Source organism: Felis catus, chromosome A3 (genome assembly GCF_018350175.1).
Source record: "Felis catus isolate Fca126 chromosome A3, F.catus_Fca126_mat1.0, whole genome shotgun sequence".
In the NCBI taxonomy this organism is placed as follows: domain Eukaryota; kingdom Metazoa; phylum Chordata; class Mammalia; order Carnivora; family Felidae; genus Felis; species Felis catus.
Genome location: NC_058370.1, coordinates 8482004 through 8502596, shown reverse-complemented (window position 1 = coordinate 8502596; position 20593 = coordinate 8482004). Strand labels below are relative to the sequence as shown.

Here is a 20593-nt window from a genome sequence, read left to right as displayed (position 1 = left end):
CATGCCAGGGATGGTTCTAAGGTTGCCATATCTGATCTCATTTCATTCGGGCTAACTCTGTGACCAAATCGGCCCGTTGATAAGGCACCTGAAACTCAGGAAGGCGATTTGTCCAAGGTCACATGGCCACTGAGTGGTAGAGCTGGGTGCAAATCCAGGGACGAGCTTCTCGAGGGCTGAACTTGGGCTGGCCCTGGGGAAAATGATCCCTTCTGTCCCCACATCACCCAGCATGCCCTCCGTTGTGCTGCTGTCTGTCCCGGTTCACACAGGCCTCCCCCAACACTCAACCTTAGCCTCCAGAGGTCCTATTCCTTCAGGTACTGAGGGTCTTTTTAAATTTTTTTATTAGATTTTTTTTAAGTTTATTTATTTTGAGAGAGAGAGAGAGAGCACGTGCAGAGGAGGGACAGAGAGAGAGGGAGACAGAGAATCCCAAGCGGGATCCGTGCTGTCAGTGCAGAGCCCGGTGTGGGACTCAAACTCATGAACTGTGAGATCATGACCGGAGCCAAAATCAAGAGTCAGTTGCTTAACCAACTGAGCCCCCCGGGCGCCCCAGTGCTGAGGGTCTTGATGGGCTGAGTCTATCAAACTCAGCTCGCTAAGTGGCTGTCTTGAGCTGAACTTGGCTTGTAAATGGGTTATGACAAATAGATTTTCTTCTTTTAGGTTTTAAGTTAAATGCTGACATTTAGAAATTAATGCCTTGGAGCACCTGGGTGGCTCGGTCGGTGGCCCGTCTGACTGTGGCTCAGGTCATGATCTCCTGGTTTGTGAGTCTGAGCCCCACGTCGGACTCTCTGCTCTCAGCACTGAGCCCACTTCAGATCCTCTGTCCACCCCCTCTCTGCCCTTCCCCAACTAGTGCTCTCTCTTGCTCAAAAACTAAGTAAAAAACATTTAAAAAAATAAAAATGAAATGTTTCACATTACAATCCGCGCTTTTGTTCTTCTCTCTTGAAAAGCGAGAAGACCTGCCATATTGGACCCATAAACCTGCAAGGCGATAAATGACTGGGACCGAGTGGCGGTGCCCCCTTTTAGATGGGGCACCTGCTTTTCCAGTTGCCACAGACCCCTCCCAGGTCTCTTCGCTCACATACGTTCCCCCTCTGGCTGCCTCAGGCATGGACTTTGGCGATCAGAGCCCCTGGAGGCCACCTCTGTCCTGCCTGCTGTATCAGGACGGTACTTCACGGTTTACAACCAGCTGAACCAAATCCACTGCCACCGGGTCCCTCTCACCAGCCCGGTGAGGGGGGCAGTGATTAGTAACCAGTCTTACAGATGTGCAAACCGGCTCCAAGATGAGCCAGGGCCAGCTTATGTAGCAACGGGCTGGCCACCTGGACTTGGAATCCGGACCTCAGATCACCTGTCGTCCAGGCTCCATCCCGTGCACCCCTGCTCTTTCCAAGCCCCGGGCGGAGTAACTGAGCTAATTGTCACAAGCCTCAGTTGAGCCTGTGCCCAGTGGAGACGGGCAACGATGACAGGTAGGGGCCCCTGGGGAACGAAGAGCAGGCCTTGCCTTCTTTCCAATCCCCACCGCCTCCTCTGTAAAACGTGCAGATGGGACGGCACAGAATCTTCTAGCGCTACATAAAGGTGTCTCAGGGGCTCCCACAGGGGGAGAGATGGGGGGGCCGCCAGCTAGAGGGTTCTTGAGCCCACTCCCCCTGCAATCGGGGCTCTGTGTTGGTCAAGTAGATGTGTTTCTATGTCCACACGTATGTGTGTGTACACCCACATGCACACGCATGCACACGCGTGAAGGTTCTCAGTTTCTCAGTGAACGAAGTCCCTCTGCTCAAAAACCAAATGCTTGCAAACAGCTGCACCTGCCGAGTTCTAAAGGCTTCCTTCCAGTTCTTTCAGACGTCGCATGAACTGCTCAGGAGGCTGCTCCCTGTTAGAATTCAGGCAGCATGCTGGAGGAGGGGGAAGGAAGGTGCCGAGCAGAGACCACCTCGCTGGGAGGGCACAGAGCGAGCAGGGATTGGCTGGCGGTGAACTTGGGGAACTGACTGGGGCGGATGGTCTTGGGGAGGGAGAGAGAGAGGTGGCAGTGAACGGAGGGAGAAGGGAATGCAGGGAAGGGAGTCCTGTGGGGGGGTTTAAGGTGAGAGCCATGTGGGCTGATGTCCCCACTTTGCTGGGGGTTGAGCTCCAGTCCACACGGAAGGTCCCATAAAACTTGCCAGGGAGATGAGGGCGTCTACTACAGAACTCCTGCTTCGTGCCAGGTGCTGGATCCGGTAGGGTGTGCGTCTGTGTGTGTATTTACGTTTATTTATTTATTTTGAGAGAGACAGAGTGCACGAGCGGGGGAGGGCCAGAGACAGAGGGAGAGAGAGGATCCCAAGCAGACTCCCCACAGTCAGCACAGAGCCCAACGCGGGGCTCAAACCCACCAACTGTGAGACCATGACCTGAGCCGAGATTGAGAGTGGGACTGACTGAGCCACCCAGGCGCCGCCCCCCCCCCGTAGGGCATATATGCATTTGATTCTCATGGGAACCCTCAAATGGTAGCTGTAATCATCACCTCAGTTTTGCTTAAGGGACACCGGAGGCTCTGAGGGGTTAAGTGATTAGCCCAAGGTCACACAGCTAGGTAGGAAGTGGTAGGTCTGGGACTCGAGTAAGTGAAGCTGCCTGTCTTCACGGCACAGACTCCTCGGTACCGTTCTGTCCTTTCTACTGTCCTACGTGGCACCATTGGCACTTTGGGCTGGATACCTCTTTGTCATGGAGGGCTGTTCTGTGCACTATGGGACATTTAGCAAGGTCCCTGGTCTCTACCCACAACATCCCAATAGCACTGACTCCTGGTTGTGACAAGCAAAATGGTCTCTGACGTTGCCCAGTGTCCCCCGCAAATAAAATCACTGATTCAGAACCATTGGACGAGAGCCATCCTGTCAGGTCCAGGGGTGTCACGGGTAAGGGGATATGCAGAGAACACCCCCATGAGCCTCTGACCAAAACAAAGAAAAAAGAAAGAAAAGAACCCCCCCCCAAAACACCAACCAAAACCAACAAGAAAGACTGGGCCCGTGAGCTCAGAACCTTTCTAGAACAGCACCCTCCCCACGCCCTATGCCGCCCTGTGCACTGTGGTTTGGCAGGGAATGGTTCAACCAGAACTTTGGGCAGAAGTAGTAGTCGGTTTGGAAATGTCTAGAAAAGTGCGATTAGGGTTTACGCTCCTCTCCAAGGAGCGAGAGCTGAGAATGGAGACAAATTTTCCAGCAAAACCACCCAAAGCACGATCAATCTTTCAGACACCCCCTCCTTTGGTGGTTGGTCTCTTTCACCTCTTAAGAACTGGAGAAGAGCTTTCACTGGAGGCTTGGGGGTGACGGAGGGACTCTGGGCCAGGCTTCCCTTTTCCAAACAGCCCCAGAGCTTGACTTCGGGCATTGCCTCACATTGAGGTTCTACACACACACTGAGACCAGATGGAAATGTGATGGCATTTATCTGAAGACTTTAAACTTGGGGCCCGAGATGCTGCATTTCTAACAGGCTTCCCACAGATGATATTTGGAGACCAAAGCTGGGCCCAGGGGAACCATCGGACTCTCCAGCCTCCCATCTGTTGGAAGTCATCAATACCTACAGATATTCAGGGACCAGGGCAATCAGGAGCGATCAGTTGGTCTCGGGCACGTCCTAGACCATGTCCCTACCCCCAGCTCTATCACGACATGAAGGTTACCCCAGTGAACCCCGGCCCCACGACTACTCTCAATGTTATTTCCGTGCCCTCCTCTATGGGCTCCAGCCACATTCCCGCGGGGTCTAGGTATGACTCCGCATGTGGCTTCTGCGAATGGATGCTTGATTACCGCGTTTATCATTCGATTAACGACCTTCAGACTCTCCTTGTTTGCCAGGACTTATATAATAAAACATTTACCGGCGTCGTATTTCACTTCATCTACGCCTTCATCCGTTCAACAAACACTTACAGGGTGTCTACTATGCTCTATCCACCACGCTGCGGAGGACAGCACGTGTGCCCGTGACAGTATGGCCACTGCCCTCCCAAGGCTAACAGTCTCGGGCAGGAGATGGAGAAGAACCGAATAGACACAAATAACCCAAAGGTTGATCGATTATTGAATGTCTGGCCTCTGCTCACCCCTGTGTAGGCCTCTCTGGAAGGAAGGAGCTAATTTTTAGTCGCCTGTGTATCCCCAACACCCGAGATCGGGCTCACAGCAGTTTCCTGGTTTAAACACTTCGGGTCTCCCTTTGGCCACAGACCAACCCTGGTGCTCCTTATCACCACCCGTGCCTGCCTCCTATGGCTCTCTTCCAGCCAGACTGAACTTCACTTCCGTGCTGTCTCTCCAGCACCCCCACGCACCTGCTGTTCCATGAGCAGGAACGCACTGGGGGCCTTCAGACCTCCCCTTGCCTCCTCCTGCACAGGCTAATTGGAGGCCCCACCTTAGAGCTCACCTCTTCTGAGAAGCCTTCCCCGACACTCCTTTCAACCCCAGGGCAGGGCCACATCCTCGTGCTCAGGTTCCCTTCACCTCCTGGCTCTCCCCGCACTCAGTACCCCCGCCCCCATCGATCCACACGCTGCAGGTGGGTGATGCCTGTGTCCACCTCGCTCTGCGTGCCTAGCACAGCACCTGGCACATAGAAGGTGCTCCGTCAGTATTTGTGGGACCGATGCCCAAGCCAGTCCCTCCTTGCAGGCGGGCACCACACTTCCGGCCCAAGATCCCAGAAAGAGGAGTCGCACAATCCACCTACCAGGCCCTTAAAGAAGCCGCCGAGGGACTGCCGCCGCTTCTCCGGTCTCTTCTGGGACTTGTCCCCGTTCTGCAGTGAGTTCACCTCCACCACGGCCGGCTCCGCACACTGGGCGGGTTCTTTGGCGTCCTGCTTGTTGCTCTTCTGCCTGTTCCCCTCAGCCGCCACCTTCTTGTCTTTGGAGGAACCCTCCTTGCCCTTCTGGCCCGCCCCTGCCGGCTCCGGCTCCGGGGGCATGATGACCTTCTCCGCGGAGTCCGATGTCTGCAGCAAGTTCAAACAAAACGCATATTTAGTAGCTGCAAGACAAGTGTCCATCGCAGGTGAATCAACGTGTCAAAACAGAGGTGTTCAAGTGTTGGAGGGTGTCTACGTTTTCATGCATCCTGGACGAGACGGGGAAAAAAATTAAGAAAAAATGTGCGAATCCTCATTAGGGTTCAAGGCCACAGTAGGGGATATTTATTTGTTTACCTAATGATTCACTCACTAATTTATGCTTTCCCAGCCAGTGTTCTTTCCTTCCTCTCCTGGGACTACAACTTGCGTTTTCCCTGGGGAACCAGGGTTCCCTTTCCTCTCTTTCATGTCAGACAAACTTATTCCACCCCTGTGGCTGGGGCCTGGCAATATCAGAGCCTTGCACGTGATTGGGCTGCTGTGATTGGTTCAGAATGGCTGAACACAGATTGGAAACTGAGCCAATCGCAGAGCTTCGCTAAATCAATCAAGAGAGAGGTCTGCCCTCTTTCCATTGGGTTTGAAGGGGTAGCTTCCAGGACCAGCACCATCTCTAGGGAAAAAAATCTTCTTGAAAAGGAAGCCGATAGGAAAGCAGAGTTGAGAGATGGACAGAGAGAGAGAGAGAGAGAGAAGGAGGGAGAAGGAGTCTATAAGCTGATGGTATCACATATGTCCCTGGATCTAGCCGTTCCTGAAGCCCTTTTGAGCTTAAGCCAGCTTTGAGAGCGTTTCTTCCACTTACGACTCTTTTCTGGGGGATGCCTATTCTTTTCTTCCTGATTACGCCTACCGTGGTGTCTGGTGTGAAAGTGTGCTTTCACTTATAAAACAGTGGTGAAAGAAGAGGAGTGTTTTATTTTTAGTTTTGAATGTACAGCTTTCATGCTACGGAGACATTTTTGCAATCCTGCTTGGTTCCTTATAATTCCGAGGGAGGAAGCTGTAAAATCCAAAATTCTAGCAAATGCTGGGTAAATTACAGATAACAAAATATCTGTGAAGTAGAAGCCTTTTTCCCATAGTTGGGGGCCACACAGATAAAATAAAAACATGCCAGAGGCCTGGGGTAAGAATAATCACATGGAGACTTTACACCCCCGTTGGGAAAGCGACATAAGAACTATTTTTCTAGCGTAAGAAAAACACCAGTTCGAGCAACGTTGGCTTTGATGTTGGGGAGAATACTGGAGTTGGAGGGGATTGTGGCGACTTATCACATGCCCTGTTTAAAGGGGCAATGGCTGTTCCGACCCAGCCAGATGCTCTACAGGATTGTGGCCCTAGTGCTGTGAAATCTTCTATTTTTCACATGGAAACTTGAAAAGGAATTGTTTTAAATGCAAAATATGTCAAGTTTAAGATACTGACTTCAAAGCTTTAAGGCCCTGGGAATGCAAACTGGTGCAGCCACTCTGGAAAACAGAATGGGGGGGTCCTCCAAAAATTAAAAATAGAACTACCCTACGACCCAGCAATTGCACTACTAGGCATTTATCCTCGGGATACAGGGGTGCCGTTTCCAAGGGACACATGAACGCCCATGTTTATAGCAGCAACATCAACAGTAGCCAAAGTATGGAAAGAGCCCAAATGTCCATCGATGGGTGAATGGACAAAGACGATGTGGGATATATATATAATGGAGTATTACTCGGCCATCAAAAAGAAGGAAATCTTGCCATTGGCAACTACGTGGATGGAACTGGAGGGTATTATGCTAAGCGAAATTAGTCAGAGAAAGACAAAAATCATATGACTTCACTCATATGAGGACTTCAAGAGACAAAACAGATGAACCTAAGGGAAGGGAAACAAAAATACTATAAAAGCAGGGAGGGGGACAAAACAGAAGAGACTCATAAATATGGAGAACCAACAGAGGGTTCCTGGAGGGGGTGTGGGGGGATGGGCTAAATGGGTCAGGGGCACTAAGGAATCTACTCCTGAAATCATTGTTGCACTACATGCTAACTAACTTGGATGTAAATTTTAAAAATAAATAAATTATTTAAAAGAAGTTTTAAAGCCCTGCTCACAGAAAACCACAGCCCCAGCACCCCCGGGGGCCGCATGGGACGCACGGAATACACGCTCACAACTTATGATTTGTAAAAGTTACATATTGTCCCCCCGTTAAAAAGTTCTCGGACAAAGTTCCCCCCCAGTATCAAGTGCAGCCCTGAGAAACAAGCAAGAAGAGAGAAGATTGCCCCGTCCCCAAAGGCTCCGTAGGTCACAGCCCCGTGGAGGGCAGGATTCCTTGGAGAAAGGAAACACCCAGGGCACCTCAAAGATGCTGAGCGATTCCGTCAGACCCCACGTGCCAAAGTCGTAGCAAAAGTCAAGACGCAGATGTCCAAGGGCAACAAAGCCCCGAGAGCAGGTACCCTTGCACAAGGAGACAGAAACGCCCACCGTGATGCTCTTCAGAAAGGCCACAAGCCACTTGCACACCGCGTTGACAGTTTTTGTCGTATAGAAGGTTTAAGATCCACTTATTGGCTAAGGGCTTAGCGTCTGCAGCCGAAAGCACACGGTGGGCTCTGGGTCCCTTCACACCCTTGCTGGGTGACCTGGAATGAATTGTTGGGTCTCTCAGCTGTTTTTGAAGACATCGTGCCTCATGGTGGCCTCATCGTACCTCATGGTGCGTACCCAGGCCGACTGAGAAGAGTCCGTCATCCCAACCCAACGTTGTCCACGGTGATCCTTCCTGACAGATTCTTTCCATGTGGGTCCGAGAGCCGGGGGCAGACAAGGGACTCGGCAAATGTTTGTTGAATGGAGTGTCCCTGTGCCTCCCCAACCTCGTCTCTAATCCCCCTTTTTCCTCTGTTCCTTCTGCTCCGACCACACGGTCTCCTCTTCTTCCGTGAACAAGCTTATTCTCAAAATGGGGGCCTCGCGTTTGCCGTAATTCCTGCTCAGGACGTTTGCGGGGCTTGACGTGACAGCCACTTCTTTCCCGTCAAGTCTCAGCTCAGATGTCACCTCCCTGGGGCGGCGGCCCCTGTTTAGACAATTTACCCCTCTCTTACAAAACACGGCTGTGTTTCCTTCATGCTTGCATTAACCTTGGGGGTTTCTTGGCTCACTCGAGAACGTTCCGTCTGCCTCCCTGTGCTGGAAGGGGAGCTCTGGAGAACAACACTCTTCTGTCCTCCATGGCTTTATCCCCAGCACCTCGTCTGACACATAGTAAGTCTCCACCAAAAAGGGTTGAACGGATGGCCGGCAACTTGCCTTCCAGATGTTTCCACACTATTTCCCTCGGCAAATCATTGCGGGGTGGGGAGTGAGAAGTGCCCGCACGTCAATAGCTTTCACGGGACATTGATTTTTTTCAGGAGGGGCGCTTTCAGTGGATCAGGTCCATTTACCGCATAATTACGCCACTGCTATTAGGGCTTAAATGTTCTTTTTAATGGCTTAGACACTAACTCCTGGAAATAACAGATGGCTGGTTCCTTACATTCAGAGTAAGCTAAGAATCTAAACTGTGCGACGATTGCTTCGTCATTGAATGAAGATGATTTAAAATCTTTGCTTGGGATTTGACTCTGTCTCAGGATTTATCACACAAATTATTCTCATTTGAATCATCCTCTTGTAGAACTGAGTGACGCTGGCTGGAAGTTGGGGGACAAGGTCATGGGAACATCCCGTTTGATTCAGACCCTGAGGCACACCTGAACTGGGAGTTGCCTTGGGCTCCTTTTCCTAGAATCATCACCCGAGACTTTTCGTAACTCTGAGAGGACAATTCTGAAGGGAACAGAGAATGTCTATTCCCATCCCCCAAATTAAACAAAGCATTTATCATTCTCTCAACGATCACACATCCGTCTCCTCAAGTCTGCATCCAAGACGATCGGCATAACTGTTTCACGTCCACATTCTAGACAAAAGTGTACAATTATGTTTAAAACTTTCATATGGAATAAAGTACATGTATCGTGTTTCCAAGATAGTGAACTCGAGGAGTTTTGGGTTCCCAGTGGTCCGGAGAACACGTTTGGGGACAAGCACAGCAGGAAGTTGAAAAAGAAAAACAGAGATAATTTGAATGCAGCAAAAAGCAATATATTCCCTGTTGGAATATATAGGATAATCCAAGTATTATGGTCATGGAAATATAATGAATGGTAGTCACTGCTGTCCGTTTGCGTGTGTGATAAGAACAAATACTGTAGGGTGGTAATTTCTTATCGGCGGCATAATAAGTAACAGTAACAAAACAATAGCAACTTCCATGGCTCCCTAGGACTGGAGCCGTAACCCCCAGCGTGAAAGTATGTGGAGTAAGAAAGTAATTAAGGTTAACTGGGGTCAGAAGGATGGGGCCCTGATCAATAGGATTAGTGTCCCTATAAAAGCCACCATGTGAGGACATAGTGAGAAGGCGGCTGTCAGAAAGCCAGGAAGAAGCTCTCCTCACCAGGAACCAAACCATTGCTGGCATCCTGATCTTGGATTTTCCAGTCTCCAAAACTGTGAGAAAACAAATTTCCGTTGTTAAACCACTCCATCTATGACAGTTGGTACGGCGGCCCGTGCTGATTCGCACGGCCACTAGCATTCATCGCGTCCTCCGTGCTGGGACTTCCAGGCGCTTTATGTGCACTGACTCATCTAAGTATGACAGTGCCGTGAGGCAGCGCTTTTCCTAGCTCCATGATATAGGTGAGGAAACTGAGGCACGGAGACATTTGGTAATTTGTTTTCAGTCACACAGGTAAAAGATAGCAAAGCCAGGGTTCAAACGCAGGCAATCTGAGCCACCAGCTCTGCTCTTAACCAGTTCTCTCTGTTGCAAAAATTAGTTGAAGAATACTTGTTGAGATTTTCGTGGAGGTGTGTTTTTAAGTTAAGAAAGAGCGCAGGTTATAAAATAGGGTATGGAGCATGAGATGACCCCATTTAAAGAAATGAATATGTGGAGTTATAAACATGTCTTAGCTGTGTTTCTCTAGAGTGGAGAAAATAATGGAAAAAAACACACGATCCCATGTTTCTTCACTCGTTTTTCAAAGAAATAGCTCCTACTATATGCCAGGCACCATGCAGTGCGATGGAAAAATAGAAGAGGCCCCTCCCTTGCTCCAGACACAGAAAGAAAGGGGTAGAGGAGACAGATAACGAATAGACAGATGACTTACTACAATGTGTCATAAATTCCACGAAGTAAAAGAACAAGACATAACAATGATGGATGGAAATAGGACATCTCTTTGAGGAGATTGAGGGACATTCAGGCCAAGACTTGAAGGATGGGAAGGGGTTTGCTCTGTGGAGAAGAGTTGGAAAAGTAAGTGTTAAATAAGAAATAGCTGAAAACCCTAGCCTGTTCATGCATGTGTCTGTAGAGCCCAAGAGAGTGCCTCATGTACAGCAAGCGCTCAACCTAGAGTCGGTAAATGAGTCGCCTTGTGGTTGAGAATTGCATTGGGAACTAGGCTAGAAAGAAGTAAGAGCATGCAGGCTAACCCCACCACCGAACAGAGTTGACAGGTCACTTACTTGACAGCTGGAGTCTTTCCCATTTATTTCTTCTGAGTGGGTGATCCCTTCATCCCCTTTCACTGACTAAAATAACAAACAGACAACGGCCTTTCAGCTACTATAAGCACAGCAACATGGACAATGCAAGGGGAGTTCTGGAATGGCTGACCTCGGTCATTCATTATTGAGATGCAGCGTCAACTTCTGCAGTTGGGAGACCAACTAGACCAACTGAGATGCGTGATTTCCATGTGGCTTCCAACCAGAGTCCGATTACATTCAAGTGTTGGCTTCCCCAAATCACAACAACAACATAAGTCTTAAACCCTGGTGTTAGGGAATTCTGGGATAAATAAATGATGATCAGCGTGCTAATGTTGGAACCAGGAGGCGGCTGAATGTATTCAATGAATGAACAATTAAACCATTGGTAGGCTTTTCTTGGTAACACATAGGTGGTGATGTTTCCTTGTGTTTTTTCCTCTAGCAGAGACATGGGGCATGTGGAGCACCCTCTTTTCCATTTTAGTGACCCCTGTGGCCTGTGGCATCAGCGACAGAGCTGGATGGGCTGAATTCATAGGTTTGGCTCCTTAAAACAGACTCTCAGCGAAAGGCTCTAAAGGCACGTTCCTGGGACCACAGCTTTTCAGCATCACTTGGGAGTTTGTTAGACGTACCAGTTCTTGAGAACCACTCCAGATCTACAGAGTCAGAAACTCTCGGGGCTGGGGCCGAGCCACCTGTACTTGACAAGCCCTTCAGGTGAGACACGTCTCAGTGTGAGCATCACTGCTTTCAGCTAACTGGTATAGACAAACGCCGACCAATACTGGGGACTGCAGGTTCAACTACGGACTCGGTGATGCTCTGTGCCCGATGCCCGATAAAGCACCTAAGAAATCCAGTAATGAACTGCTCCGCTCTTATCAACAATTTTGACTCAGGTTTCATTCCCACATTAAACCACTAAGTCATCGCTAATCATCTCCTCCTCCCCTGCTGGAGGGAGGGGGTGTAGGAAACAGGTTAAGCAATGGGGGGCAAACAGGAAGACTTCAGATCCCACTGTTACTATCTTAGCTGTTCTGCCAGCAGATGGCAAGGATCCATAACACCTGCATCAGAGAACAGTTAACAACATCAAAGGCACTCAAATAATTTTTTGATCGATTAATATTATATGCCTCTGTCATCTGGGGTACGGTAGTCCTATTAGTAAAGATAATAAAAATTGTTATTTATGGAAGCTGACTTTTCCTGGAGTGCTTACTAAGGGTTAGGCGCTCCAGTGAGGCAGTAACCCACACTGGTTCATTTATTCATCATGCAGAGCCTCAAGATAGAGGAATAGTGTTCTTTTCCTCGCTTTACAGTCAGGAAAATGGAAGCTCAGAGAAACTAGCATGGGTCACGGAACTAGCATGTTAGGGAGTCGGGATGTGACTCCGGGCAATCACTCTATTCCACCCTCTTAACTGCCTCCCCTATAAGGCAGGCGATACCATTCAATGAACCCATATGTATCGAGCGTCCACTATGAAGCTCCCCAATTTAGAAAAATGGTAGGAGCTTGGATAAGATGCGGGTTGACGAGTCTCCAGTAGGGAGGTCTGTGGGACGTGCCCACCCTCAGAGGTCAATCATGCTCATCTTTAAATATTACTTGGTACTGCTCTGATTCAGTAGTCTCCACTAGGACCGTCAGTGGTTTCACACAGAATGGGAATTTCCAGGTCCTTTCCTACCTCAGAAACAACCTCTACAGAGCTTGGCATAGCATAGAACCTTGATGCAAGCTTTTTAATTGGTTAGGAATGGAAGCGATCTTTCTTCAGCCTGAACCCCTGGGATCTGGAAGTTCCAGATACTTTTCTTAGGGACATTACCTCATGGGCTTCACCAAGGTGTTCAACCCAAAGGCAAAGAAAGATCTGTTTGTCCTCTACATAAACTTTAGATCCTTGTAGATGGAAAGTGGGGTTTTTTTTCTTCCTCTTGAGTCTTTTCCATTGCTCTACAAGGGCCAGTTTTGCTTGAGAACATGTAGAAAAAGAAATAGAGTCTCTTGCTTACAGTTTCTCTCCCTATAAACAGTTCAGTCAGCCTCCTCGCCCTATCCGAAGGTTTTACCGCTTTGGGATTTCCTTTGCCTCCAGAATTCAGGCCGTCATTAGGAGCCCTTCCTGCCCAAACACGTTCCCTGTTGTCCTTTGAAATATGGAGTCACAAACTCGTTAGTTGGTTGGGTAATTCTGAATGGCAAAAACAGGCAGCCAAACACACAGAGTGGCTTTTTAAGCTAAACCTGAATGGACATTGGGAGGCACAGCCCTGGTGCCACCTTTCCTCCCTGAGAGAGACTCGTAACTTCTCTTCAGTGGCTTTAATTTGGTATCTGGTAGGTCCCCTGCCAGCTTAAGGTTTTGATCTGTTTTCTTTCCATCCCTTTCCTTGCTAACCTTTGGAGGAGAAATTGGATTGAATCAGGAAGCTTTCTTGGCAGCGGTGGGTCTAGGTAAGCGTCCTGAAAACAGCCCCTCAGGCTGTCAGGGAGATCGTGGCAAAGAAGTTCAGTTTCTTAAAAAAAAAAAAAAAAAGGGAATACTTCAAGCTTTTCTATGGTTTTTCTGTTTTCTCTCATTTTGAGGCAGATAAAGCTGTATTAATCAAAGATGACCCTATGGTGAGTTTAGACTAAGGGTCTTATTCGGTCCATTTGAGATACTTTCAATAACAGCAGTTATGAACAATTTCCTTCCTCCCTCCCTCCCTCCCTTCGTTTTCTTTCTATCCCTCTTCTTTCCTCTTTGCTGAGTCCTCTTTCAGAGACCAATTCCAATAGTTCACTTTGGGCTTTGTAGTCCAAAGACCATAACCACAAACACTCATTTTCTCCAGCTGTCAAAAATAGAGCTACTGTTGAAAGGAACCCCACATTTTTTCAGGGACTATCTATCTAATACTTTAAAGAACAGTTTGAAGACCACCAAGTAATTTCAGATACTTTCTAGTTCAGTACCGAGCAACTTTCTTCCAGAGCTTTATTTTTATTCATGAGAGCCAAAGTACAGCACCTTAGGGCATCCAGCCTGCGGTGTTGAGATGGAATCTGGTTGTGACATCCAAGCTTTGCATAGTAATAAAGTCATTTTTATTTCTTTCACCGTGTCACGCATTCCTATAGCTTGATACTCTGAGGAACATTTGAGGCATCTCCAACATATATTACTTAGTCAAAATTCTAGTGGAAATGTTTGGTAGTCACTTCACATTTTTTTTGAAAGGAACACAAGTGTATTTTGATGGATCTCTAATCCCACTGAAGTTGAGATTTAAAAGAATTGGGAAGATGGGGCGCCTGAGTGGCTTAGTTGATTAAGCCTCTGACTCTTGACTTCAGTTCAGGTCATGATCTCACCATTCATGAGTTCGAGCCCCACATCGGCTCTTCACTGACAGTATGGAGCCTGCTTGGGCTTCTCTGTCTTCCTCTCTTTCTCTGCCCCTCCCCCATTCATGATTGATCTCTCTCTCACAATCTCTCTCTCTCTCTCTCTCTCTCTCTCTCTCTCTCAAAAAAACAAAAAACAGATAAACATTAAAAAAAAAGAATTGGGCAGATATTTTAATTTAGTGTGAGTCTATCAGCAAGATTGTTTACTAGCTCTGCCTCATTGGAACAAATGTAAGGAACTACACCGGCTAGAGATATCCAGAATCAACAAAGGCTATGCGTCCAACCTTTGTGTTTTATCAAGATGCTCACTTGAAACAGAATTGAACAATCAGACAAAATTACACAGCCAAGGTAAATTCTCATTCTAATGACAAATATATTCAGAAAACGTACATCCGAGCTTTATGCAAATCATGTATTAATTCTCCCCTCTCTTGCCTTGTTGTAATTTCAGATAAGCCCAGCACAGAAAGATGTTTCCACAGGAAACACTACTAGGAGAATCACAAAAACGGGGCGATGGGTGTTCTACCTCCTTTTACTCTCACAGAAAATCACTTTCCAGGAGCACAGGAAGCCGCAATAACATGAGTATAAGAGTAAGCTTTAGAATGAACAAAAACCTGAGTTTGAATTCTGGCTCTGCCATTTACCGGCTCTGTGACCCTGACCAGATCACTTAAAACACTCTGAGTCCTCATGCCCTTCTGAGCACAGAGGGGCAGGAATGTGTTGCACAGAGTTTTTATATTAATGAATGAGATAACGCAAGCAATGTGCTAGCATAGTGCCGGCCATGCTGCCTGCACGTGATACATAAACAGCAGCCATTCTTATTAATTATTATTATTAACCGAGAGGGCCAAATGGCCACAGAATCCCCTTTAAGGGTAGGAAGGAATGCCAGCTGCTGTGGAGACAGGAATTGCCCACACAAATGCTACTTTCAGAACCTTTTCCTGAAGAGAAACTCCGTGTTCATAGTTCAATACTCAGGGAAGAATCTGAGATCAAGAACTTTAGCTAGGAGACTGCTGTTTTTGGTTTTTGTTTTTGTTTTGTTTTACAATTACCATCACGAACCATCCCCTTTTTCCTCCAGAGGGTACATTTCAACAGGCTTTACTAGATTTATAGATTGAATGTAAGCCACAAAAGACCATTATTGCGTGGCTGTCTCCCCCTTCGGTCTTACATTTGCCCAATATTAAGGCTCATAGTCTTTCTCTGCACCTGAGAACATTATTCCAACAAAGAGCTTCTTACAAAACTAATGGTCTAAAGAAAGAGACAGGAGGAGGATTAAATGAAACAGCGTGTGATAATGGTTTGGAGGAGGAAAAGCACTTTTCCAGGACAGGGTGTTATTAATATTGACAAATTATAAATCTCTATCTCTGTATTTCTATCTACCACCTTTATGGTTTCATCTGCCTATGTGGTTTGCGGGCGCATGAATATAGTTCTCCACCCACTCACTTTATAAAAATACATTGTCACTTCAAATACCCAATCTCTTGACGTACAGTTGAGTTAATACATATAAGGATCTTGTCCTATGTAGGGCATGACAGATGTCTTAGCTATTTCTTGCAAGTATTTTGAAAATCTGTAGGAGCCCATTGGATTTTCGTGAAGTGGCATATATCTACATGTGTCAAATGCAGTGCAAGGACTTTATGTGACTCTATTTATTTTCCCTGAAGTATACTTATTTGAAAAATGATATTCTCTTCATTTCTATTTTTACGAGAGGTTAATTTCCGGAAAGAAAAACATCTCTTAGAAGAGAACTGGGCAACGCGCTTAGTTTAAAAGGAATATGCAACCATGAGTCACATTGCCATGGGGCAGCAAATCAGTTTGACACATTCGCTTATTTGGCTCAAAAAATAAAAAATAAAAAGCATGCTGTGGGGATAATAACACAGAGGCATAAAGGTAGGTGTACAAGGATGTTCATGCAGGTCCGCAAAGCACCTAGATCGTGTGTGTGAGACACACGGTGTGTGCTCACTGCCTGTGGCCTAGGATTAAAATAAACACCCGTTTTCCTTATTAGGCCTTATTCTCTATGAGGACAGGGGCCACGTCTATTTACGGTCACTGTTGTATCCCGGTGTCTAGAATGTAGGGGGTACTCAACAATTATTTGCTGAATAAATACATAAATGAAGTCCCACAAGTGGGAAACAAATCAAACGTCCATCAAGAGAGCAATGGTTGATCTGAGTACCATAAATCTAGACGATGGGATTCAGTGAAGTTGCTGTAAAGAGCGAGGTGGCTTTACATTGGGGATGCAACCCCAAATACCCCCAGGGACAGGGACAGTGACATAAATGAGCTGGGCTGGGTGTGACAAGAGGAAGTGACGGGGATGTGGTGAGCTCGAAAGCCATGTCTTCTGTGTATTTGAATTATTCACAATGATAATATATTGTTATAAGGAAAACAAAGCAGACTGCAAGACAAAAATCATTAGGATATCTGGAATTTTTAGGAAGAATCCCCCAAATCATGGAAGGTTTGGAGTTCAAACATTAATAGAAGGGAAGAATGTTCAGGCTTCCAGACATAACTCTTTCTATGCACGGTAGATACTAAGAACAATGGATGTTATAAGACCTGATGCTACGAATCCACTGAGGGTTGCTGGGGAAAAATGTGTCTTCCTCTACTCCTATCCCTGTCCTAGGGAGAACTAATTAGAAAGGACTCTTTTGTTTCCAGTTTGTTCCCCTAACAGTTCACAGGTACCCAGGTTGTATTGCTAGAAAATATCCCCGAGAAACCTCTAAAGGATAGCTCTGGAGGATGAATTTAAGTAATGTGAGACCTCATTAGAATTTAAGGATTTGTTTCGAATGGATGTAGTGAGTGGTTTAGATGTCTTTCATGCCTTATTTGGAATCTCTTGCATTTTCTTGTCTTTTAAGTAAAGAAGTCTCAGGTTGGTTATTTGGAAGAGAAAATCATGCTCTTTGCTATCGGGGAGGCGGGGGAGGGTATCTCTCAACTCCATCCAGAAATGGGAAAGTTGGATCGCTCTCAATGTTATGATGAGCTATTTGGGGATCCCATTTGTAATGTAGATGGGTTGCCAGAAACTGGCCAAATGTTCTTTTCTTTCCTGACATAGCATAAAAATTGGTTGAAAAATCTCAGATCTTGATCCCCATTTTTAGCGCCAAATTGCAGAGTAAATGACGAGGAATGTACATGGAGTCCCAGCCATACAGGCTGATTGCTACTTACTGTATACTTCCTACTCTCTGAGAATCCACTGGTAAGAGAAAATGAATCCTGTCCACAATTTCTAGCAGGGTTCTCCTTAATATGCCTCAGCTCCCATTGGCATGGGTTTTGTGTTGTGGTGTGTGGTGTTGTGCTGTGTTGTGTTGTGGACCAGAAAGAATTTCTTAACAGGCTGAGCCTGTGAAACCAGAGAGTTGCTTTCTCAAAGGATTAAACTCCCAAAGACTCCTGAAAATAACGGCACACTATAATGAAATTCTTGTTTTTCATTAAAAGAGAATTAAACCAATGACCTTTTACATGGGTCTTTGTTTTTTGTCTTCCAACCAAGTTGGGTTTTGTTGCATTATATTATTTAAGTTCTTGGATGTTTAGTTATTTCATGTACATGACACTTCATAGACACCAAAACACGTCTGCCCACATTCTTTCCATTTTATACAAACTAAAAGAACGGAACAAGTTGTACGTGCTCGCTATTAGAAATTATGTTGCCACTTTATAACTGGAACTATTTATAAATCGGCTTTGTCCACATTTGTGTGACTCACATGTCGCTTTCAGAATTTTTCTAACGTCAACATGTAACTTGGCCTATTTACTACCTGGTCCTCTAAACAATGCCTTATGTTCTTTATGTAAATATATGGATATTCAAAGGAAACAGCATGTCATTACCATAATGAGAAAAATAATATCATTTGCCATACACAGAAGGAAACTTTAAAAATAAATTAAATTAAAAGTGAACAATAATACTGACTTCCAGGTAGGTGCGATTGGCTACCACAGCTCAGGACCCAAGGCCAGCTCTGTCTTTGTTAAAGAGGGAGTTGGCAGGAGTTAAGGCAAGATTAAGGAATATTAGCAATAAACTGAGACTTTCTCTGTGATGGAGTCAGAGGGATGAAAGAGAATTTTCTCACTGCACACTTCAGATTCCACTTATATCCCGTCTACACCACCCGCAGTTATGTCTCACCCCACCTACGAAGCGGGTCCTTCGCTCTCGGAAGCTGATCTGGGTATTTCAGGTTTCCTGTGCTGGAAGCAGGTGGCTTACCATTTGTCTGAGAAACGCCATCAGGGAGGTTCTTGGTGGTCTGGGGTCTTCTCTTTTGAGTTTTACTTCTGTGGGTTCAGGTGTGGTATCTCCTTCCTCGTTGAGATCCACCGTTTGTAAGGCTGATTCTACTTCCTCGGACTTTACAACCTCTACTGGTGATTCACACACCACCTGGATTATTTTGCCAGGTAATAAGACAGTGAATAAAAAGACATTCCCCAAAAGAGGCTTTAGAAAGTGGGGTCCTGGTCACTCCTTCTTCACAGAGTAGCTACGGGTTTGAGCCAACGATCATTTCTACGCAGGCACATCTTCCAGAAGTAATGCTCATGTCATATAGTGGGCTTTCTTTTTCTTTTATGTTTATTTATTTTGAGAGAGAGAGAGAGAGAGAGAGAGGGAATGCCAGCAGGGGAAGGACAGGGAGAGAGAAGGAGAGAGAGAATCAAGCAGGCTCCTCCCTGCTGATCGCACAGAGCCAGACTCGGGCTCGATCTCATGAACCATGAGATCATGGCCTGAGCCGAAATCAAGAGTCAGATGTTTAACGTACTGAGCCACCCAGGTGCCGCCATATAATGTGCTGTCAAACAGCCAACTTCTAAAAAAATGCCAAATCCACTGACTTGGGAGTAGCGAGATTCCTCCTGCCTGAGGTTCAAGGCTTCGACAGAAAGCCCCTCTTGGGGACTGCCGTCCGTCACATGCTCAACGCCCCTCCCTTCCAGGAGGCCCACCTCTTTGGTCTGCCATCAAGGTGACTTACACCTAGCCTGTGTAAAAATCAGGAGTGAATCGTTTCCTTAAGGGTCCACCCTCAGAGACGGTGACCGTGACATCTCCCATCACGTGCCCTACATTTACCCACAACTGTGGAGAATTCGTCCTCTCTGCGGAAAGGATAGAGTGAGAGCCACACTGGATTGAATAGACTGGGCTTCCTCCTAAACTTACTTCCCACCCCACCCCAGGGCCGGTCATTTGCCATTGTTTCTTAACTGAAATTCATGCTTTCAGAAGAAAACCAAACTTGGCAAGAAAACTGGCCAAGTTCCTTACGGCCCCCAGCGAGGTACCTAGTGAGCTCAGTGCCCCCTGGATGTCCATGGGGGACAAGGGATGGCCAGCAATGTGGGGTTTGGATGGAAGATCCCATTCACCTGCACTCTGATTCCAAATTCCGTTTTTTGCATCGCCTCACCCCATTTGTGCTGTGCCCCAGTCACATCTGGAACAGTTTCTGCTTTCGCACTGATCCCTGCAACAGATTTAATTGGCCCTGAGAGGGCTTCATAATTTCTTTTTTGGTTTCCTCGGGCAGGGGCTGGCAAGCTACTCCCAAATCCAGCCCAGAGACTGTTTTAGTACGGCCCCGAGCTACAAATGGATTTTACATTTTTAAGGGGTTGTAAAATGCTTTTTTAAAAGATGAAAAAGTAGGCAACAGAGACCACATGTGGCCTGCAAAGTCTGCAATATTTACTGCCCGGCCCTTTGCACAACACGCTTGCCTTCCCCTACTTCAGAGACAGTTGCTCTAGAGCCAAAGGTATCTGTGCATTTGTCTTTGCTGGTGCCAGGTGCCGCCCCTTCCTCGGAATCTTGTTCTTGCTGTCAGGGAGTTGGGGGGAGGAAACTTAGGTATTTCTAGAAACACAGCATGCCTGTGGAGAAATCATCTTCCTTCCGTTCATCCAGAATATACCATTGGTTTGCCTGTGACCCCAGTGATCCAGACTGAGAAGGACCCTGAATTTCTGCACTGTCAACCGAAGCCCGTTAACCAATCAGCATGAGGGACCAGCCTGAAATAGAGCAACTGAATCACAGCCGTCTCTCCCCGCCTTCCATTTCATAACACATCAGCATGACTTCGAGCATCTTCCGTCTGTAGACAAAGATACGGGGAAGTCATCAATCGATCTGGGGAGTCATCAACTCGAAAGTCTGAAGGACGCAAAGCAGGGGAGATCGGCATGGATTGACCATAAGAGAGCAGGGAGCTGCAGGGGCTGGGGTGAACACAAGCCAAGTTGTCCCATCTTAAGACATAGGAAGAATGAAAGCACTGGACAGCCAAACAGCAGATGTTTGGGAAGAGGCTTCTCCTGCTGCAGGGCTGTCTTGCCCTGACCCACGCCAGGGAAACCAGGCTTGGGAAACCAGGATGAGATTGAAGCCAGGTGACATACTGGGAGTGGTGGTCAGACGTGGTCATGGGTTTCCATATCTGGGCCCGGTTCAGTTCAGTTGCATTTCTGAAAAAGAACCTTCAGGCACAAGGG

At 46.9% G+C, this 20593-nt stretch overlaps 1 protein-coding gene across 9 annotated transcripts in view; it reads right to left on the bottom strand.

Annotated features, from left to right (window-relative positions):
- The window catches only part of BCAS1 (brain enriched myelin associated protein 1), a 100642-nt gene that overhangs the window by 3723 nt on the left and 76326 nt on the right, over nucleotides 1-20593 (bottom strand). For 4 of the 9 annotated variants that reach the window (XM_045053482.1, XM_045053483.1, XM_045053480.1 and 1 more), the window contains one exon: nucleotides 4780-5043. In XM_045053482.1, coding sequence (XP_044909417.1) covers nucleotides 4780-5043 — 264 coding nt within the window. Of the gene's footprint in view, nucleotides 1-4779; nucleotides 5044-10542; nucleotides 10609-18305; nucleotides 18480-20593 lie in introns of all 9 variants that reach the window. The other 5 variants (XM_045053477.1, XM_023251086.2, XM_045053478.1 and 2 more) reach the window with 3 other exon arrangements.